Source organism: Herpailurus yagouaroundi, unplaced genomic scaffold (assembly GCF_014898765.1).
Source record: "Herpailurus yagouaroundi ecotype Mexico unplaced genomic scaffold, PumYag 428, whole genome shotgun sequence".
Lineage (NCBI taxonomy): Eukaryota > Metazoa > Chordata > Mammalia > Carnivora > Felidae > Herpailurus > Herpailurus yagouaroundi.
Window position 1 is genome coordinate 1,200,363 of NW_024412645.1, and position 22,427 is coordinate 1,222,789.

At 50.6% G+C, this 22,427-nt stretch overlaps 1 protein-coding gene across 4 annotated transcripts in view; it reads right to left on the reverse strand.

The window, feature by feature from the left end:
- Positions 1-770: 770 nt before the first annotated feature.
- OSBP2 (oxysterol binding protein 2) overlaps positions 771-22,427 on the reverse strand; it is a 178,447-nt gene continuing 156,790 nt past the window's right edge. For 2 of the 4 annotated variants that reach the window (XM_040464064.1, XM_040464063.1), the window contains exons 3-13: positions 19,967-20,159; positions 19,221-19,338; positions 16,685-16,736; positions 16,286-16,432; positions 14,945-15,190; positions 12,094-12,214; positions 11,705-11,808; positions 11,537-11,632; positions 11,270-11,454; positions 2,588-2,814; positions 777-2,357 (exon numbers count right to left, since the gene is read on the reverse strand). In XM_040464064.1, coding sequence (XP_040319998.1) covers positions 2,212-2,357; positions 2,588-2,814; positions 11,270-11,454; positions 11,537-11,632; positions 11,705-11,808; positions 12,094-12,214; positions 14,945-15,190; positions 16,286-16,432; positions 16,685-16,736; positions 19,221-19,338; positions 19,967-20,159 — 1,635 coding nt within the window. In that variant the 3' untranslated portion in view covers positions 777-2,211. Of the gene's footprint in view, positions 2,358-2,587; positions 2,815-11,269; positions 11,455-11,536; positions 11,633-11,704; positions 11,809-12,093; positions 12,215-14,944; positions 15,191-16,285; positions 16,433-16,684; positions 16,737-19,220; positions 19,339-19,966; positions 20,160-22,427 lie in introns of all 4 variants that reach the window. The other 2 variants (XM_040464062.1, XM_040464061.1) reach the window with 2 other exon arrangements.

The following is a 22,427-nucleotide window of genomic DNA, read 5'->3' on the forward strand; positions in this document are numbered from 1 at the left end:
CTTCTGTCACCTCTGGGCCTTGTCCATGCAGCCTATCTTCTCCCCTGGCAGACCTGCTTCCACTGCCCTCCCCCATCTCGGGGTTCAGGTTCATACTGGGGTTGTCTCACCGCCTTGCATCTTCTAGCCAGTGAGAGCTGCAGGACTCACCAGTGCCTGCCTCCTCACAGATGGGAAAGCAAGGCTTGGGTAGGGAAGGAGTTGTGCAGGGCCAGCCTTGGATCCCACAGTGCTGGGGTTTCAGGGCAGGCAGTTGGAGCCTGGCTCTGATGCCCCTGTGGTGCCCTGCCCCACCACATTCTCTCACCTGGAAGCACTGGCAGTGGGAGGCCCCACCACAGTGGGCCAGACCAAGCCGTTCTTGGCCAGTCCTGGGAGCTAGTAATCCGAGTTGCTTGGCAACCTGGGACAACAGAAGCAGTCCAGGTCATGGTTGTCCAGTAACCTTAGAATTCACCAAGGTGGGTGTTACCTCAAAGAGAAGAGTGTGGCAGGTGCCATGGCTTGGCTCTAGACAGTCCCAGGCAAAGCTGTGACCCCTCTTCTAAGTGCTGTCTCAGCCCTCCGCAGCCTACCTGGCCCTGACCCTACCAGGTCTTCCACCCCCTTCTCACCCCCACCCCCTCATTTAGACCAGCTTCCAATTGCTGGGCTCAGTGCTGAGCAGAATAAAGCCTGGGGGCTCCTCCCCCATGCTGCCATACAGGTGGTTACCTGTTCTGTGCATCAGCCCTAATCCACCCAGTCACAGACTCAGGGACAAGGCCTTGGAAAACTCCAAATCCAAGGTTTTTATTACCGGTCAGAAGGTGCTCCCTCACAAACAGTGTGGAGAAGAGGTACATTGCACAGCTCTGCTGTGGGCGTGGTGGGGCCACCCTGCCCGCCCTGCCTCTTGAGTGGGCACCCTAAGGCATTTCACATGTTGGTGTTTTCACTTTTTTTATTTTTTTATTTTATAAAAACAAACGCAGTCCTGGAATATACAGAAAAAACCCTGTGATGAATTTTCAGGACCAAACTGAAGTGGGAGGGTTTGGAATGGGGGTTCTGAGGGGCTGGATAATGGCCACTGTGGCCCAGTACCCCCCTACCATTGGCAGGAGCCCTTGGAAGGGGGTCCGAGGAGAGGGTAGGACACAGCTGACAGGAGAGCCAAACTCAGACAGGGGTGCCCCGTCTTCATCATTTTTTAACTTCCACATACCATAGAAATTTAAGCAAAATAGCTATTTTTTATATATTTATATATCATATATATATAAATCAGGCAAATAAAGAGTTCAGGGGGTGCGGAGATGGGCACCCCGGAGGTGCCTGAGGCCGAGGCAGGACACTGGGCCTCTGGTGCCTGGGGGCACCAGCCCAGGCTGAGCCAAGTGTTTGTTCTTATTGCTGATTTGGGGTCTGGTTCTGGGGTGGGGAGCACCTGCAGGCCCTGCCCCCAGCCCTTCCTGACCTCTCTGGGGCTGGGGAGCAGCCCCTGCATGGCCAAAGCTAGGCAAGGGGCTGTTACCCCCAAATCTATCTGGGGACCCTTGGGCATCCCCTCCCCCACAGTGGGTGCTGCTGTAGCTCTGGAGACAACTGACTTGTGCTCTCCTGGGCCAGGTGGCCCTTCCAGTTCCCTTCTGTCTGGAGTCCTGTGCTCCTGGTGACCCTGCTATGTTGAGCTACAAAATGCTCCCTGCTCAAAGGGGTCTAGCTTCCTGATGTCTTAAAAAGAAGGGGCTCTTGCCAGGACACATTTGTGGCAAGAAAGCACACTTAGAAAGTGGTCTGCTAAGTGCTGTACTAAAAATATTTACTAAACGTCTTGACTAGAAAGAAAATGGAGATCGTTTTTCTAAAAAAGTCAAAAGTGGCTCCCCAGTGGGGGACAGTGCCTTCCTTGGTGGGGCTGGTGACTGGGGCAGCCCAGGGCCCGGGCCAGCCTGCCTGAGTTGTGGTAACTGGGAGCTGGGGTCCCAGTGGGACCCAAGTCCAAAATGACGGGGCTTGGGTGACCCAGGGCACCTGGGGGCTGGAGAGAATGCAGATCAGCACTTGCTCCTTCCAAGGTGGAAGCCCCAAAAAAGTGTTAAAAAAAAAAAAAAAAAAAGGAAAGGGAAAAGGTGTAAGGGGGAGGGCCACTGAGTACTAAATTGAGTGTATTAAAGAAAAGGTGGAGCAGGCTGTACAGGCGCCTGTATTTGCAGGAGGGGATGGAGCTCAGAAGATGTTGGGACACATGTGCCAGTCCTGCCTCTCCTTGGCCTCCCAGTAGCCGCCCTTGTACATGCAGGCCGTCTCCCCGGTCAGTGGGTCCAGCCTCTTCTCGAACCACAGCGGCACATACACATCGGCTTCTTTCTCTGCTGGGCAGGCACAGTGGGCGTGCGGGTGGGCGGTGGTGTACTCCCAGGCTCTCTCCCACCCTTCCCCCCCCGCCATTTCCCCCCCCCCCCCCCGCCCCTAGGACCCTGCTGCCTTCCACCCTGTCCCTGCGGTACCCCTTCCCTCCCTCCCCCACCCCATCCCTTTCTTGTGGGAACCGGCTCCCCATACCCAGGGTACCTTCTCTCACCGCCTCCCCGCCCAGCCTCACCTTCCTCCGTGCCACAGCCCCGTGAGCAGGCCTCCAGCCGCCGGCGCCGCGACACGCGCTGCTTCTCCTCCAGCCGCTGCTTCTCCGTGTTGGCCTCGTCCCAGTGCCCCTTCTCCATCAGCCGCTGGTCTGGCCGCAGGCGGCTGTCCGTGGGCGCCACGCCCTCCTCGTGCTCGTTGAGGGTCAGGGCCAGCTCCGAGAAGTAGTACATGTTCTCCGCGTTCTCCCTGCGGCGGCACGGCATGGCTGTGTGAGGGCTCCGCACGGCCTCCCCCACCCCGCTGCCCCCAGGGTCCCCGTGTCCACCACCACGAGGAGGTGTCTTTCCTCCTCACACCTTGTGTACTGGCTCCACCGACCCGCATCAGTCTTGCTACCTTCTGCTTCTCTGGGCATTTGCCTATTTCTATCAGTTTTTCAAGTAGATCAGCGTGACGTTGTTTCACCATCCCCTCATTTACTACTGCTTTAATATCTGTGACATGGCGACGTCCTCTTTTGCATTTGTGATGTGGGTTATACATGCCTTCCCTCCATTCCAAACAGTCATGGCAGAGGTTTGTCCGTTCCCTTCCTTCATTGGTTGAAGATGAAACTGTTGATTCTATTTTAGGTTTTTCTGCTTCACTGAGTTTGCTTTTATCCTCTCCTGCTTTGTTGGGGTTTATTTTGCTGTTCTTTTTCTAACTTCATGAGATCGTTGCTTATTAGCTCATGATGTTTCAGCTGTTCTTTTCGAGTATACACATTTTAGGTTACGCATTACACTCCAAGTACTGCATTAGATGAATCTCACGGTTTTTGTATGTGTTACTTTATCATGCAGTTATATTTTCTAGTATCTAATATCAGTGTATGTTCTTTGATTTGTGGATTAGTTTGGAAGCATATTTCTTGAATTTATAAACATCTGGGTTTTTTTTTTAGTCATCTTTATTTCTAGTATAATTGCCATGGAGTCAGACAGTATGCCCGTATAATCTCAGTTCTTTAAAATTTGCTGAAAGGCCCAGTAAATGGCCAGTTTTTTGCAGATGCTCTAGGTGTGCCTGAAGAGAATGTGTTTCCTGCAGTTGTTCAGTGTGTTCTACAACTGTCCAGTACATTCTATGGTTCAAACTCATTTTTTTTTTAATTTCTAGCCATTACTGAGAAGTATATTAAAATGTCATCTCTTGTAGTTAATCCATTGTAAATCAATCCATTTCTCCTTATAGTTCTACCAGCTTTTGCTGTAAATATTTTGAGGCTCTGTTTTTAGGTACAGGATACCTTCTTCCTAGTGAATTGAACCTTTATCATTATGTCCCTTACCTCTCGTCTTACCTTTTGTTTTAAAATCTGTTTTTGTGACATTAATCTAGCTACAGTAGCTTTTGTTTGTTGTATCTATGGACATCTCTTTTTGTATTCTGTTATTCCAGTCTTTCTTTACTTTCTTACTTAGATGTATCTCTTGTAAATCACATATATTTGGATTTTTAAAACTTATCTGAAATCTTACACTTATAATGGGAGTACTTAATGTAATTACTGATATGTTGGATTTAAATGTGCCTTATTTGTTTTTGTTTTTGTTTTTGGTTCTCCTTTTTTGGACCTCAAGTGCACAGCTTTGGATTAAACATGATCCTTGCTACATGACACCCTCTTTTTATTGGTCCTTGCATGGTCTGCTTGTATTAATGCAACTCTGCCACCAGAAAACCCTCTAGACAAAAGGTATAATCCTGACAAAACCTACATATAATCATATGGAAAACTCATCAATCCATCTCCTTCTCAGGTAGCCATCCACAAGACTCCTGGGTTCATCAGTCCCTTGCCTACCATTTAATGATGACTGGTCATACGTGTTTCTTCTCAAGTGAAATTCTTGCTTGTGACTCGCACTTTTTCTGCTGGATGTTTTTGTCTTATTCATGGGTTAGGTGTTCTTGATTTTTTTAATTATTGTTTTTAATTGTGGTCAAATACTCTTTATGTATCTCCATACTGATCTTTTGTTGGGTGTTAAGTATTATGATTCTCTTCTGCAAGTTTATATATTCACTTAAAAAAAATTTTTTTTAATGTTTATTTATTTTTGAGAGAGAGACAGACTGTGAGTGGGAGAGAGGCAAAGAGAGAGGGAGACACAGAATCTGAAGCAGGCTCCAGGCTCTGAGCTGTCAGAACAGAGCCTGACGCAGGGCTTGAACTCATGAGTTGTGAGATCATGGCCTGAACTGAAGTCAGGATGCCTGACTGAGCCACCCAGGCGCCCCATATATATTCACTTTCTTTAGACTGTCTTTTAACAAGCAAAGTTTCTTTTTTTTAAATTATTTATTTTATTATTTATTTTTTAAAAATTTATATCCAAGTTAGTTAGCATATAGTGCAATGATTTCAGGAGTAGAATCCTGGGATTCATCCCCTACATATAACACCCAGTGCTCACCCCAGCAAGTGTCTTCCTTAAAGCCTCTTGCCCATTTAGCCCATCCCCCCACCAACAACCCCTCCAGCAACCCTCAGTTTGTTCTCTGTATTTAAGAGTCTCTTATGGTTTGTCCCCCTCCCTGTTTTTATATTATTTTTGCTTCCCTTCCCTTATGTTTGTCTATTTTGTATCTTAAATTCCACATATGAGTGAAGTCATATGATATTTGTCTTTCTCTGACTAATTTCACTTAGCATAATACACTTTAGTTCCATCCACGTTGTTGAAGCAAAATTTAATGAAAAAAATATTTTAATATAGTTGAATGCATAAGTACTGTTCTGTGTCTTAAGATGTATTTCCTTAAGGTCTAAAAGATATTCATCTATATTTTCCCTTAGAGTTTAACCTCTTGCTTAACAGCAACTTAAGCTTAATACTTTTTGTAAGACCTTTGCCTTGAGTCAATTTCTGTTACAATGTAAGGGAGAGATTCAGTTAATCTTTTTACATAAGGGTAACCATCTCCCCAACCTCCTTCAGTGAACAGTGCCATCTTTCCACACGATGCCATGTTACTTTTGTTATACACCAAAGATACATACATCCATGGGTCCGTTTCCAGGCTCACTGTTCTATTCTGGTTTCAAAGTAAGTCTTGATGTCTAGTAGGGCTAGTCCTTATTTCTCTGTTGTTCTTGTTTAGAAATGTTCTGGCCCTTTATTCTTAAGTATAAATTTAAAAATGATAATATCAAGCAGTGAAAATCACCATTGCAATTTTGTTTGATCTACTCTTTAGATACTGATGTCTTTGTAATACTAAGTCTTTCTGTTTATGAACACTGTATCTTTATCCATTGATTTAGCTCTTTTTTGATATCTCAGTAAAGTTTTATAATTTTCCCTATAGAGATCTTGAATATAAGATTCATTACAAGGTCCTTGATGTTCTCTGATATAATTATCTTCTCTTTTTTAAAAAAATTTTTTAATGTTTATTTTTGAGAGAGAGAGAGAGAGAGAGAGAGAGAGAGAGAGCCCAAGCAACGGAGGGGCAGAGAGAGAGAGGGAGACACAGAATCCGAAGCAGGCTCCAGGCTCTGAGCTGTCATTACAGAGCCTGACACGGGGCTCGAACTCACAAACTGTGAGATCATGACCCAAGCTGAAGTTGGATACCCAACCAACTGAGCCACCCAGGTGCCCCTATAATTGTCTTCTCTTAAATTGTATTTTCTAGTTGTTTTCTTTTAGTGTATAGAAATGCAATTGACTTTTGCATATTAACCTTATACTAAGATACCTAAAATGCTTTTTCTGAATCTACGGAGATTGTTTTTTTTTTTTTTTTTTTTTTTTTTGAGAGAGAGAGAATGAGAATGAGCCCAGGGAGGGGCAGAGGAAGAGGGATAGAGAATATATATTTTTTTAATTTTATTTTTCAATGTTTATTTTTGAGAAAGAGAAACACAAAGTGTGAGTGGGGGAGGGGCAGAGAGAGAGGAAGACAGAATCTGAAGCAGGCTCTAGGCTCTGAGCTGTCAGAACAGAGCCTGACATAAAGCACGAACTCATGAACCATTAGATAATGACCTGCCAAAGTCAGACACTTAACCATCTGAGCCACCCAGGCGCCCAAAGAGAGAGAGAGAATCTTAAGCAGGCTCCACACTCAGTGTGGAGGCCGATGTGGGGGTTGATCTCATGACTGTGAGATCATGACCTGAGCCAAAATCAAGAGTCGGACATCTGACCGACTGAGCCACACAGGCGCCCCTTTTTAAAATAAAAAAACATTTTTTTCTTAATGAGATTTGTTAATGTGATGAATTAATTTATAGATTTTCTAATATAAAATCATCCTTGCATGCCTAGGATTAACTCAACAGGACTGATTGTTTTCTTTTTTATACACTGTTGGATTGGATTTTTTTGATGTCTTGTTTTGGAATTTTGCTGATATATTCATGAGTGAAATAGGGCAGAACTTTAATTTTCTTACTACTCTTCTTGCTTAGTTCAACATCAGTGTTATCCTGGCCTCACAGTATAAGAAAGGGGGAACATTCCTTCTTTTCCTTTGATCTGGAAGATTTTTATACAATACTAGGATAATATATTTCTGGAAAACTTGGTAGAATTCACCTCCAGAATTATCTGGGCTTTGTGTTTTCCTTGTGGGGATTTTTAAATTACTGCTTCAGTTTCTTTAATTATTATAGGACTACTCATGGCTTTTTATTTCTTCTAGACTCAGTTCTTATTTTTCTAATTTGTGCTTCTGAATTTTAATGATCTCTTTGTACTTTATATGTCTTATTAAAGCCCTTTTTAATATTTATTTCTAGGAGCACCTGGGTGGCTCAGTAGGTTAAGTATCCGATTTCAACTCAGGTCATGATTGCATGGTTCATGAGTTTGAGCTCTGCATCAGGCTCTAGCACTGTGGAGCCCACTTCAGATCCTCTCTCCCCCTCTCTCTCTGCCCCTCCCCTGCTCATGTTCTCTTTCTCAAAAATAAATAAACATTAAAAAATAATATTTATTTCTATACTCTCTCTTCATCAGTCTTGCCAGTAGTTTTCTGTCAGTTTTTTTCCCCCCAAAGAATCAAATTTTGGCTTTTTAAACTCTATTTTATTTTTTTCTATTTCATTAATCTCTGCTCTTATTTAAAAAAAAATTTAATGTTTATTTTTGAGAGAGAGAGAGACAGAGTGTGAACAGGGGAGGGTGAGAGAGAGAGGGAGACACAGAATCTGAAGCAGGCTTCAGGCTCTGAGTTGTCAGCACAGGGCCCGACGTGGGGCTCGAACTCGAGAACCGTGAGATCATGACCTGAGCTGAAGTCAGATGCTTAACTGACTGAGCCACCCAGGCACCCCTCTGCTCTTATTTTTAAAGTCTGTTTTCTTCTTTCTTTGGTTTTGTATGTTGAACTTTCTTTAATTTCTTCAATTAGAAACTCAGAAAAGAAAGTCTCAAAATTAATGCACTTACGTGCCTATTTAAGGCAATCCATTTCCTTTGCAGCATTGCCTTTGTTACATCCAGCCAGTTTTGATATCTCTTCATTCTCAATTATAGGTATTTTAGAATTCCCATTCTAATTTATTATTTTACCCATGCATTATTTAGCAGCGTAACAAGTTTTTCCAAACATGTGGAGACTTTTTCCAAACACTGTGGGGCTTTTTGTCACCTTGTTCATAACTTCTAACTTACCGTCTTATCATAGATGTGGTCTGTACACTACCTATGATTTTGTTGAGTCTTTCTTTAGGGTTCAGTACATGATTGACTTTTGCCTACACTCCATGTCTACTAGGGTAAAAAGTATGTTCTCTGATTGTTGCACCTGCAAGTATGTTGGCATCCTGTGTTGTTTTGATCTCCTGCAGACCCTTGTTGGCTCCCCCACTGCCGACCGATCAACAAATGAGAGGGGTGTATTGAAATCTCTCTGTCTCCCACCACAGTGATGGATTTATCAATTTCTCCCTTTACTATCAATTCATGCTTGTATATTTTTGAAGCTGTTTCATTGCCCGCATAATGGAACTCTTAGATCTTCTTGAAGAACTCAGACTTTTATCATGCAGCAACTCTTCCATCCCTAATAATGTCTTTTTCTTATTAAAGTCTATTTTGTCTGATTTGAAGATAGTTATTGTAGCTTTTTTGGTGAGTGTTTCCATGATATGTCAATCTTTTACTTTCAACCTTTGCACATTTTTGTCTTTGACATCTCTTAGAAGATGCATGTATCTGGATTTTAAAAATCCACTCAATCAGTATTTTGCTTTTTGACTGGTGAGTGTCATCTATTTATATTTGTTACGCTTGGGCCTATTCCCACTGTGTTGATATACTGTTCTTATTTGTACTTTTTCTTTTTAGTCTTTTCTTACTATTTGAAACATCTTATATTTGTCTCTTCCTTCCAATAAGAACTCAGCATTCCTTCATATCCCTCAGCCTCCTTTTCAACTCTCCTCAAACCCTGTCATGTCAACATTATCTACATCTTAAGTTCTGGATTATTATGGGAATATTTTCTCTTTTTCTTTGGTCTTAGTAATTGTTAAAAAAAAAAAAAAACCACAGCTTTTACTTCATGTGTCTGTTGCGGCAACGTCTGGACTTTTTTCTCCCCCTTTTAAAGTACTATGTCTAATACCTTTTTTATTGTGCGTTTTGTGTGGCAAACCTTCTGAGGCTGTTTGCTTGATGACTTTTTTTTTATGTCGTCATATTTAAATGATAGCTTGGTTGGTTAAAAATCCTAACCTTTTAATTTTTTCATCTTCATTACCTTGAAAATATTACTCCAAATATTGGTTATTGAAAGATCTGATGTCAGGGCTCCCAGGTGCTCAGTTGGAGAGCAGCGTCTAACTATTTCTCCTTTCCATTTTTCTTTCATTCTTTTCCTTCTGGGATTCCAATTAGACGTTATTTTAGTGGTTATTGTAGGAATTACAAATGTAGGAAGTACTTCACATGTGTACTTCACAGAAAGTAATACATGTCTGACTTCAGCTCAGGTCATGGTCTCAGTTTGTGGGTTTGAGTCCCACATCGAGCTCTGGGCTGACAGCTCAGAGCCTGGAGCCTGTTTTGGATTCTGTGTCTCTCTCTCTCCGCCCTTCCCCTGCTCATGCTCTGTCTCTCTCAAAAAATAATAAAAACATTTTTTTAAAGAAAGATCTGATGTCAATCTGATTCTTCATCCTTGACTGCAATCTTCTTGTACTCCTCTCTGGGAGCTATGAGAATTTTCTCCTTGGTATTCTTAAATTTCACTATAGTGTGGTCGAGGTGAAAGCTTTTCTTTCTCTCTTCTCTCTGAAACTCTACTAACTCTGCAACCCAAGGTCTCCCATCTCTTTGTTTTTATTCTGGGAAATTTATCTCCACTATTTAACTATTTCTCTCTCCTTTCCATTTTTCTTTCATTCTTTTCCTTCTGGATTCCAAGTAAACATTATTTTAGTGGTTATTGTAGGAATTACAATATGCGTACTTCACACAGCCAAAAGTTCATGTGCATCTTGCCCTCCTTGGGTAACAGAAAGGCCTTTGAGAAGTTTCCCGCTTCCTACTTATGCGATCACACAGTTGTATTTTTTTGTTTAGATTCTAAACCCCACAAGACATCGCTGTTCTTATTTACTGTTGACTTAGGTTCACATAGTTTTTGTTCTTCATTCATACATCTCAGATCTTCCCTCGGGGATCACTTTCCTTCTGCAGGAGGCATATCCTTTAATACAGGCCTGCTGGTGGCGAAAGGAGTTTCAGTCATAGTCTGAAAGTGCCTATTTCAGTTTCATTTTGTAAAGGTGTTCTTGCTGGGTGTAGGATTCTAGGCTGGCGGGGAGTCTTCCTGCACGTGGAAGATGCTGTTTGACTGTCTTCAAGCTTCCACTATTGCTGAGGAGGACACAGCTGTCTGTCTGTCCCTCAGAAAGTAATACATGTCTTCTTCAAATCTGGCTGCTTAATATTTCCTCTTTGATTTAGTGTCAACAGTTCCACTGTGTGGATTTGGTGTGGAAAATTCTCTGATGTTTGCTCTTCAGATATGGTCCCTTTCCTTCTGGACTCTAACTAGAAGGATGTTAGACCCTGCTCTCCAACGTGACAGGCACACAGCTGCCCTGGGGATCTTCCTGACACTCTGCACTCTTACGGGCTCCTGGGCTGCTGGTGATGCTGCTCCAGGGACTCACTCTGGGTCACAAGGTGGTAAGCTTTCTCCGTTAGCTTCTTGTTTTTGCCAGGCTTTGTCTGTCTGCAGTGTTTATTTCTTCTGACCTGGGTTCAGTTGATGGATTCTGTTAAGCCTTCCCAATGGAGTTCTCAAATTCAGTTACTTAATTTTTCCTTTGTAGAGTTTCTGTTTTGTGCTCTTTGGAATCTGCTGTACCGCTTTTTATAGTTTTCTATTTCTTGTACTTATTTTCACATTTGGTTTTCATTCCTTGGAGTGTGGGGACTCTGTGCTTATCAGTCTGCTTAAGGTCTCTGCATAGGACTCGCTACCACCCGAGACTGTCACGCTTACTTACAGTTGGGTGTCTGGCTCCCACCCTGGGATGCCAGGCACACAACAAGGTCTCTGCCTCCATGCGGACAGAATCTTCCCAACCCCAGGGCCCGCCGCTCACTTCCTGTCTGGCCGAGCAGGGTCCCCTGCCTCCGTCTCCCCCTCCCCCTGTGCTCTTCGCCAGCCCTGCAGCCCCACTCACGGCAGCGGGTACTTCTTCCACAGCAGCTTGGCTGGCAGTGTCTGGTACACTGTCTTCTGCTTCCCATCCGAGCCGGGGCTGCTGGGGCTGCTTTGCACGATCTTGGCGCACTCCATCTGTTCATCCCACGAACCTGACAGCACGTAGTGGGCTTTGCCTTGGCTGTCACTCACCACTCCTGTTACCTGTGGACACTGGCACTCTGGCATAGGCCTGCACTTCCCCCCGCTCCAGACCCCTGGGACCCTGAGGGGCAGCCTTGCTTACCTTCCGGGCGACCTCTTTGGAGAAGTAGCTGTAGGGCAAGAACTTCAGCTGGCACCGGTCCTTGGTCTTATGGTTCACAATCTCGATATCCCCTGTCTGGTGAGTGATGGTAGTGGTCAGCGGCCCAACTCCAGGCCACACACCCCCTCCCTGAGGGCACCCCCTGACCTGGTCGATCCAGAGCTTGCCCACGATGATGTTATGCACAGTCGAGGTGCTCTTCCTCCACACGTAGTGATTCCCACTGGCCTGGAATTCTAAATGGATGGCACCTGGAGACCAGATACAGGGTCAGAGGTCAGGGCTTGTCATGCTAGGCCCCAGCCAGCCTGCCTGCCCACAGTCCCAGGGTCCTGACAAGTGGAAGCAGTATTCATGTAGACTGGGGACAGGACATAGGCCAGGGAGGCATCCAGGAAGCTTGGGGAGGTGGGGAGCAGACTTGCAGAGAGACTAATGTCACTCCTAGAGGCCCAAGATGACTTCCGGGTTGGCAAAACCCTCCCCCTTATCCAGAATGTCTTTCTGTCCTGGGAGAGCACAGGGCTCTAGCTCACCTAGCGGCATGATGGAGAGGTATTTTCCCCGGAACTTGCTGGAGATGGTGATCTCCTGCCAGAGGCTCCAGCCATGCTTGGAGAACACGTAGTGGGCGGCTGATGGTGGGTGGTGGCTCACCTGAGACCAGACCCACAGGACATGAGTGTCTGCTGACATGGGCCCAGGCCTGCCCCCCAACCAGCCGGCAGGGACAGCCTGCCCTGTGCTCGGCAGGAACGGCTCCATGGCCCTGGGAGCAGGCCTGGCTGCTCCTCTACGGGCCACAAACCCATAGTAGCCGCTGGGAAGGATGGTGCTCTGAGTGGAAGAGCAAGGGTGTGGCAGTGGGACCAGCTTGGGTGGCTGTCCTGGCCTTGCTGTGGTCGAGAGAAGAGGGCTGAGGCATCTCTATGCTGGACTCAGGCTATGAAATGGGGTGATGACAAAGCCTGGCCTCAAGGACGCACCTGTGACAGGCTGTGCCGAGGGCTAGGAAGTGAAGTATGATGCTCTCCCGAAGGCTTCTGTGCCCACTTTCTAGTTAGCCTCCCCACTTGCCTGCAAAGGGGAGCCTCTACCAGTGTGCCATGTTACACAGGAGGCCCAGGCTGGGGAAGCCATTTCAGCTGAGGGGCAGAGTTGGACCCAGCCTCCCTCCTGGCCAGCATGCTCTGTCATGGGAGTCCATGTCCGTGTCCTGCCCCGGGCCTGGAGGGCAGTGCAGCCAGCTGTGCACACCCACATGGGGCCCCCAGAACCTCCACCTTCCTCTCACAGACACCAGGGTGCCCCTGATGGCTGTCCCACCTGCCAGGACACCCCCATCAACTTCCCCTTGTTTGTTTTTCCTCATTTCTGTGCTTCCTTTGGTCGCAGGCTGCTTGGGCTCAGCCTCTCCCAGGCTTCTCACTTCCTAGGGCACTTTGTCACTGTATCATGGCCTCAGGCTCCTGCCTCGCAGCCTGGCTGCCCGCTGGACACCTCCACTCAGGTGGCTGTTTGGACTGACCAGAGCTCCTGACATGCCCGCCTGCATCTCTCATTGTCTCCTGTCACTGTAAGTGGCACTCACTTCGTTTCTAGTCTCAGAAGCACAGGCCAAACCTGCCAACCACTCCTTGTCGCCTATAGTCAGGGCCCCACATGCCCTAAAACCTACCCCACTGGCAAACTCAGGGACGTGACCCCCAAGGGGCTGGCCCTGGAACTCTGTGTCATGGCTTCCTGCAGGCCAATGATAGAGTCTTTTTTTTTTTAATGTTTATTTTTGAGAGAGAGAGAGAGAGAATTAGCAGGGGAGGGGCAGAGAGAGAGGGAGACACAATCTGAAGCAGGCTCCAGGCTCTGAGCTGTCAGCACAGAGCCCGACGTGGGACTTGAACTCACGAACTGCGAGATCATGACCTGAGCCAAAGTCGGGGGCTTAACCAACTGAGCCACCCAGGCACCCCACAATGATCTAGTCTTAACAGCTGCTCACACCAAATTCTCTGGAGTCCTCCCTGGCCCTCTTTCTTGTGTTCCTCCTCTAATTCTTAGCAAATGCATCTAGAATCCATCCCTCCCCCTCACCAGGCCACAGTGGGTGGCACAAAGCCTCTTCAGGCTTCACTCTCTGCTGTACCCAGGGGGACCCCATAAAACAAGTCAGGTGTCATGATTCCTCCACCTGCCACATGGAGTGGAAGCAGAGACCTCTGGCTGCCCCCCTGCTTCCTCTCTGACCTGTGTGCCTTTCTCCCTCTGTGCCTCAGCTGGCTTTCTAAAGGAGCCAGAACCATCTGATGTACACAGTCCTATCCTTCCCTCCCCCCTCATGAGAACAGGTGCCCCATCTGCTCACTTCCCAGCAGCCTATATAGCACCTGGTACACTGTGGGCACTTCGTCAACTCTACTGGGTGAAGAAATGTGTTCACTTAGTAGTTCAGGCCAAGAACGCTGGGGTCATTCTTGCTGCCTTCCCTTGCCTCCCTCGCTCCCATGCCCTGTCTCCCCACATCCAAAGCATGAGCCAGTCTCCAGCTCTACTTTCTAAGCATGCCTGTGCTCTGCCCTCCCGCTTCCCCCTGGTGTGGCCACCACAACCGCCTCCTGTAGGGCTACACTGCAGCCAGAATGCGCATTTTAAACTAGCCACCAGACCGTAATCCCAGAACAGTGCTTGGCACACCACTAACATTCAGCAGCCCAAGCAGGAAGCTCTATTTTGGGTGCCTTTACACAGCACTTGCCTGGGTCCTCCCAGCACCAGGGAGGGACCAAGAGAACCACCCCTCTTCAGACAAGGGTGCCAAAGGCTGAGGTGCTACTGCTGAGGCTCCCAGACCGCAGGGCCCGGTTTTGGCTCTGCTCTGTGGGGAGAATACACATCTCTGCGGGGAAGGCTTGGAGAAGGGATGGAAGCGAGCTGACCTCTGTCCCCCCACCCCCACCACGCCCAGGACAGGACCCCTGAGCCCCAGAAGCTCCTCACACCCCAGACCTGCACCGTCCCTGACCAGGGGCCCCACAGGGTGCAGGCTTCTCTCTGCCTGCCACCTTCCCCACTCTAGCCCACCGGGACTCCCTAAGAGCACCCTCGCACATTGTCCTTCGACGGCTGCCACATGGCTCCTGGCTGGGAGGGGGAACATCCTCTTTCCGGCACACCAGCCCTGACTCTGTCCTTACCAAGGTGTCTCTGGGAGGCCTGTTGGGATGGCACGTTCCTGGACCTGCCCCTGTTGCAGGAGGCCCGCCTTCTGCCTGGACCTTGGTTTGGCCCCGTGGGCACCGGCACGTTGGGGTCAGAAGCCGGTCCCATTCGTCTCGCCCTGCCCCCCAGGCCTGGCAGGAGCAGCTCGGGTGGAGTGTGAGTGGGCCTCACCTGCTCGCAGAGGGAGCGCAGGCCCATATCATCGAGGCGGTCCAGCTCAAAGGTCTCCCCCAGCATGGGGTTGAAGGGCTTGGCGATGCGGTGCACCGTGGTGGAGTAGGAGGACACGGAGAAGGCGGCCACCAGGCACATCTGCTCCACCGAGCTGGTGCAGTGCACCGCCTTGTCCAGCAGGTGGTGGTACTCCAGGTCCTCTGTCAGCCGCTGGAGCATAGACAGGGGCTCATTAAAGTTGACCTGCGGGCGGGCGGGCGGGCGGTCAGGCCACTGCTTCCGGCACAGACCTGGGGTGGGCACGGCACCCTTGCCTTCCTCAGATGTTCGCAGACTGCTGCTCAGATGGCACCTTTACAGTGAGGTTCCTCTGATGACCCTGTCTACGGCAGCGGCTCCATGCACTCACCTCCCCAGTGCCTCCTGCCTCGGTTTCCTCCACAGCCTCACCACTTTCTGACCTGCTGTACCTCGTGCCCTTTCATGATGGTTACTGTCACTCTCCCGTCCTAGAATGTAAATGCCATAAAGGCCAGGGTTTCTGACTTGTTGAGCACTGAGTCATAGAATCAGGTAGTGAGTGAGTGAGTGAATGAACGAATGAACAGATTGCGGGTTTTTCCTCTTATTCTGAGCTATTATGCAAGTGTTCTGTTGAAAGCTCCTGTGGATGCCCCTGCCCTCCAACCTGGCCTCAGACATGGCAGGGTTGCTCACTCCTTGTGATGCTGGGCTGCGACCTTTGGCCAGCCATTGGGCACAGCCAGTCTTCCCTGTGTTCTCTCCTTTCATCCTCCCAAACACTGTTATGTGGGTGCTGTTATTCTCCCCACTTTGCAGATGTGGACACAGAGGCCAGAGATGTAAGGGGTTTGTCCCGGCGCACACAGTGAAACCAAGTCTGGCCCAGAACCCCCAAACTCTTCCTCCTGGAGATGCCATCACAGCCCGGTGGCACGAGGATGGTGTAGGTGCCAGGGACAGATCCCAGCACAGAGGGGGGCCTACCCGTCCATACACACGGCCCAATCCTTCCACCCCCTTGTCTATGAGGTCAGGACAGTCAGGACATCGTGAGGCTCTGTCAGGTGCAGAGGCACTCTGGAGGTCCCCACATCACTCCTTAGCTCCTTCCCTCAGAGCCTGAGACCTCTGCTGTTGGGGGGATTTTGGCAATGTCCTTGAACACAATTTGATAATTTGTTACATGCTCCTTGGGTATCATCAAGAAAATGACACCCAGCGCCACTTGCCCTTCACACAGGCCATTACTTTCCATCCACGCAGAGAAGAGAGCCTACCAGGACCCACTGAGGCTGCCCTGCCCCAGCCCCCTACCGGCATGGGGATCTTGGAGAGCTCCCGGCCGATGCAGTTCTTCATGATGCTCCAGAGATTAAGGCTGTAGTTGGGTTTGTCAGGGATGCGGACGCGTCTCTTGACTTTGGGGGGGCCCTTGGGCACAAGTGAGGCACCATCTAGCACCTGCCAGAGAGGCAGAATGTGCCTATCAGTGGAGGCCAGCATGCCCCTTCAGCCCTGCCGCCCTGGCCCTCACTAACCCCAGTGCGGTTAGAGGACGGAGCTGGCCACTGGCATATGGTTGGCAAAGGGCCAGGCTGGCTCCACCTGAAGCAGGGGGAAGGCAGCCAGGGCACCAAGCCCGCCCCAGCGGCCCTGAGCCCAAAGTGTCAGCCTGCCCTCCAGCCACCCTTGGGGTCTCTCCCTCTCACTCACATTGTCTGATGACGTCCAGTCCACTGAGCCTGTGGTTCCACCCTCAGCTTTTCTGCAGGGAACACAAAAGGGGAGGCAAGTTATTTATAAATCCTGAGGCCTCCTGGGGACATGGCCACCTTCTGTGCAGACACCTCCGGTGAGGTGCCAGGGGCAGCCACCCCAAGGCTGCTTCTCCAGTGGGGCATCTCCAGTTTGGGACATTCAGCTGGGCTGAGGGGCCCAGGGCAGCAATTTGGAGGGGCTCCCACCCACTGATGCCCTGTGGGAGCAGCTGCTCAAGCAAAGTCCCGTGAGGTCCCTGTACACAACCCCCTCCTGGAACTGGCTGACCCAGGACCCAGATGACGCTGGGGATGGCTATATCCTCTGGCAGAGCCTCCTAGGGCCCTGTGGGCGCTCTCTGTCACAGACAAGACCCCACTGTGTCCTCACTCTCTCCTGGTCTGATTCCTGCACTAGACTGGGATTCCAGAAGGGCAGGACGTGGATCAGATGCATCCCTGTGTCTGAGTGCTTGTGGAGGGATGGTTGGCCAGAGCAGCAGGGGGCGCTATGGCCAAGGGGCCCAGGCTCTGAGGGAGCCCCAAGGAGGGGTGACCTGGGCCAACTGGGGCAGGGGACAGATACTTGGCAGTCAGGGCCTCAGGGAATGGGAAGGATTTATTGGTCGCTGGGGGAAGAGGAAGGGAACCAGGGGTCACCTTGGCAGAGGACCTGCCTGATGCCCAGAGTCCTCTGCCTGATGTCCAGAGTAGCTGCGCCACCAGGGAAGGGGCTGGTTTGGGCCTCGGGGCCATGTTGGGAACCTCGGGAGCCAATGAAGAGTGTTGAGTACAGGGGTCACCTGCTTGCTGGTCGAGTGGCAGCAGAGGGGCCTGGGGCTGTTGGCTGAGGTGTGGCAGGTGGCTGGGATGGGGGCAGGAAGGAGGAGGCTGAGCCGAGGCCCCTGGGGACTGCAGGTATGGGAGGGGTGGGTGGGGACCTGGAGGGATCCAAGAGGGTGACATGCTAGGTTATAAAGTGAAAGGAAATTCAGAAAGGCTAAGCCAAGCTAATTTTGAGAGCAAATTTTAAAATACTACTGGAAAATGGAACGTGACTGAGTTGGAAATACAATGTTGATAGGACCAGAAACTCCGGAAGGGGTTAGAGAGATCCGAACAGCTCTTCCCCTGGAAGAAACCAGGACAGGGAGGTGGTGACACATGTTGGTCCACAGATGCAAAAAAAGGAGCAGCCAGGGGTTTTTACCAGCCTCTGTGACCCCTGGACTGGGCTTCAGGGAGTCCATCCATGGAAGGCAGCGTGGGATGTGGCAGGCAGCAGAACAGATTCGGGGAGTAAGGCTGCTAGAAAGCCTGCACTTCCTCATCCACAAGGAGCTGAGCACCCTGCCTGAGGGCAGCCTGTGAGTGAGCCCGGGAGACTCCGTGGCTCTGATGTGCCCCATGGGGGAAGGTGGCAGTGAGCAGCACAGGCTGTGGTCAGTTAGGTCACCGTTCCAGGACTTGGAGCGGCAGCTCCTCCCCAGGCCATGGGGGTTGGGGGCAGACACCGGTGGGGCTCAGTGGCCTCCTCTCTGGCCCCCAATGCTGCCAGACTCACGAGCCTTCTATTGTTAGGGCCTGAAGCAATATAATGAGAATAAAAGATCCTAATGAGGGAACTCCTAATTAGAGCAAAATCTACGTTCAAGCCCCAGGGTGCTGCCCTTTGACTCGGCCTGCCCACCCACATCTCTGCTTGTCTGGCACCAGCACGATCTGACCCATGGGCACTTCCTGAGGACCCCCAGAGTCTGACAACAGCGTCCCAGTTACTACTGTGCTCTACTGGGTATTCAGAAACATCCTGAATGAGCAGGTTTTTATGAAAAAATGAAACCAAGGCTTGGAAATAGAAAATAAATGGGACTTCCTGCATCTCTGGTCTGTTCTGGAATGCTGATGTACTGGAGGGAGTGGCTGGGACTGTGTGTAGCTCCGGAGGCAAGAATGAGCAGCCACTGCCTTCTCGGCCCCGGCCCTTGGGTCACAGCCTCAACCCCCACCTCCTCCGGCTGGAACTAGATCCAGCCACTGCCTTGTTCTCTGGCTCCACTTAAATTTTTTTTTTTTTTCAACGTTTATTTATTTTTGGGACAGAGAGAGACAGAGCATGAATGGGGGAGGGGCAGAGAGAGAGGGAGTCACAGAATCGGAAACAGGCTCCAGGCTCTGAGCCATCAGCCCAGAGCCCGACGCAGGGCTCGAACTCACAGACCGTGAGATCGTGACCTGGCTGAAGTCGGACGCTTAACAGACTGTGCCACCCAGGCGCCCCTCTCCGGCTCCACTTAAAATTAAACCCTGATTTAAACTCTATTTGGGCATTCTGGATCAAAGGAAGAACAGAACAAATCTAACCAAAATATAATTTGGAGCAAGGCTTGAAAGAAAGCCCCGAGTACAGAGGGTAGGAAGAACAAGGCAGGGAAGGCTAACCCTGGGAGAGGCTCCTTCCAGGGACAGCCAGCCCTGCCTGGAGAACCCACCTGTCCTCCTTGGCCTCGGTGATCACCGTGATGAAAGATGTAGAGTCTTCCATGGCATCGAAGTACTCGGTATCTTCATCTTCCTCACTGTCCTCTCCTTTGGGAGTTAAGAGGCTTCCTAGAGACACATGTAAAACCACCGCCTCAGTCTGCAACTCTGAAAACTCAACTGCCTGAGGAAGTCCAGAGCCCAAAGGGTAACTTCCACTTTGGACCCTGCTCCTTGCCCCTGCCCCTCGCCCCCTCCCCACTCTAGTCACCTGGTCCCCATTAACCTGGCTGTGGCTGCCCTCCCTCCCCTTCCTGGAATGAGTTTCCCTCTCGGTGCTCTGGCTCAGAGGCCTCCCTACTTCTGGAAGCCTCCTCTGATCTCTCAACATGCCAGTCAGTCTGTCTAGGGCCGAGCTTCCCTTTGAAGGACCCCCTTCCTGGGGTACCTGTCACCCCCAGGCCAACCCCAGGGCAGCCCTGCCACAGAGGGCCAGTTGGGCTCACTGGACTCTTCTTATGAGAACTAGAACTTAAACACAGGGAGATAATTGCCCTTTGAGGGTGGCTGTGGGACATACAAAGTCACATAGGCACATCCAAATGCGGGCATGTCAAGGGCTATGTGTATTAGTGGCCTGTGTAAGCAGAGCCGGCTGGCAGAGACAGGAGTAGGCGAAGCACCAGTTGGATGGACAGAGGCTGAGCAGCCCCGGAGCAAGGGACCTAGCCAGGCTGGGCGGCCCTCACCCACTCACCTTCGCTGAAGCTCTTGGTGGGGTTGGTGGCCCGGCCGGGGGCACTGCGGAAGGCCCGTTCGAGACTATTGTGCTGCTTGGCTAGCTGCTCAATGGTCTCTTCCAGGTGGATGCGCTGTTCTTGCTCATACTGTAATGCACGCTGCCATTTCCGGCTGTGTGTCTCTGCTAGTTCCAAGAAGTCCTTGCAGGCCTTGGGAGGGAGGAGTGGCGGTGAGCACAGGGCCTGGGGCAGCGGGCCTGTCCGCCCCCACAGCCTACCTGCCAGCTGCAGGTCAGCGAGGAAGGCCCTGGGGTGCTCTCACCCCTCCCCCTCCCTTAGTTGGGGTGCTCAGAAACACCTTTGCTGCCCCTTTTAGCTGCCATGGGGACATGGGGACCCTGGCTTTCTCAGAGCCAGCCCGGGGACTGGCATCTGCCCTGGCCGGCGTCCCACAGTCAGGATGCCATCTGAGAACACCAAAGCCGGGTGTGACTGGTGGATGCTGCCGCACCAGCAGCAGCTGGGGAGGCTGGGTTTCCATATGGTTGGGGCCCAAGTTCAGCTGCCACATCCTCACTGTGTGCTGGACCTGAGGTCTGTCACAACCTCTGTCCCCACTAGAGCCCAAGACCTGTGGTGCTCAGGCCAGTCCCCGCCTTTGGCACAGAAGGAAGGAAAGCCACATTCTGCTGTACTTCCTGGTTTAGAGAGGTGAAGACTTGTCTGGCAGAGGAGCTGAGACTGGACCTTTCCCCAAGGTTGCCTCCAAGTCTGTACCACATAACTCTGCCTTTAAGTGAGGTTCCCCCTTCAAACTTGTGGCCTACATTCACATCCAGATTCTTTTCAGCTTCCAAGGTTCATAGTGGTTCTACCACACTCTTATGAAGCAGGGGTTGGGCATTCTGCCCCTGTCATCCCAGCAGAGGAGGGCGCTGGGCTCAGCTGTCCCTGGAGGGCATTGAGGTCCGAGCCAGCAGCCTCTGGATTTGTCCCTTCTGGACTCCTTCAATGCAGTAGGAAGTATCCTCAGCCCGACCTGCGTCACTGGTCTCTGGCCACCACTCCCCAGCTCTCCCTTCCCACTCCTGTTGCACCAGCCACAAGGCTCCACACACATTACATGCTGTCTGACCCTGAGGGTTAGAGTCACGCTTTTCCGGAGGGACAGAGGTACACAGCCCCTCGTCTGTGACACAGGGACAACGTGGCACTATCTTGAGGGCAGTCGGAAGGAACCATGGAGGTCCTGTGCAGTGACTGGCCAAGTAGCACGCCACAGACACTCCCTCGGGGACACCACAGGCATCAGCACCTGCCTACCGGCTACCCAACTGCTGCTCAGACCTCTCTCACGTCTCCCCCAGGAAAGGCTCATGTAGCCAGCTCAGTCAGGTTCCCCCAGACACTCCTACTCCCACCCCCCAATCTCACATCTGCAAATTAGCTTCTCTAGTGACTGTGCTGGTTTCTCTTGGTCCCGCAGAACCCCCAAACTCAGCAGCGGCTCCGCACATTTGCTGGGTGAGGGAACACCCTCCTAGGGATGGGTGTCGGGCCTCTCAGGAGAATGGGGAGGGACAGCGCCTCACCAGAGGGGGCAAGCTCCTGTGGGGAAGGGTCCCAGCCTGGGACCCAGAGGGCTGGCCGCCCAGCAGGCCCCAGCAGGCATCTCACTCCTCAAGCCCACCCCCTTGTGCCTTCCTGTCTCTCTCATCTCCCCTCCCAGCACCCATGTGGAGTGGGCTGGGCCAGGCTTCCTCCCCATACCCCCTCATCCCCACACACCATTCTAAAGATGTGATGGGGGCCCAAGGGAACCAGCAAAGTATAATGAAAAAGGCTTGTTATCAGGAGTGGGAAGGCCTGGGTTCCTGCACAAGCCACTCTGCCCCTCTGAGCCTGTGTCCTGTGATGCAGAACAGTAATATCGGATAGATCCTGTGCTCTCAGGTTCCCTGTCCAGCTTTGCCCAGGAAAATCCTTGAGGTAGGAGGAGTGGGATCATCCCCAATTAACAAATGAGGAAACTGAGGCTCAGTTTCCAGCAGCTGCCCTGCAAGGCTCTGGGGAGGAGGTGTATTCAGTCCACCTCAGATTCAGGGGCTTCCCCACCCTCCCCAGAATGTTCCTGCCTGGCCATACCTAAGCCCCTGTAACCGGCTTCTCCAGAAGGGGCAGGGATTTATACTGGCAGGTGACCTGGCACAGGGTGGGGCGGGAGTTAAATCCTTACAAATTTAACAGGCTCTGGAGACAGGAGAGGCTGCACCCAGGGCAGCCGAAGATCCAGAGCTATTTTGAGTTTGCAAATTAAGGATCTATGAGGTTCCCCCACTGGTGTGGAGCTGCATTCATGGTCTGTCATGCAATTTGGGGATGAGGCCATGCCTGACTGGCCTGTGACTTGGAGCCAAGCTTTCACCACCCAGGGTCCCACAAGGCTTCAGTCCTTGTCCTGGGTCCCTGCTCCTCCCT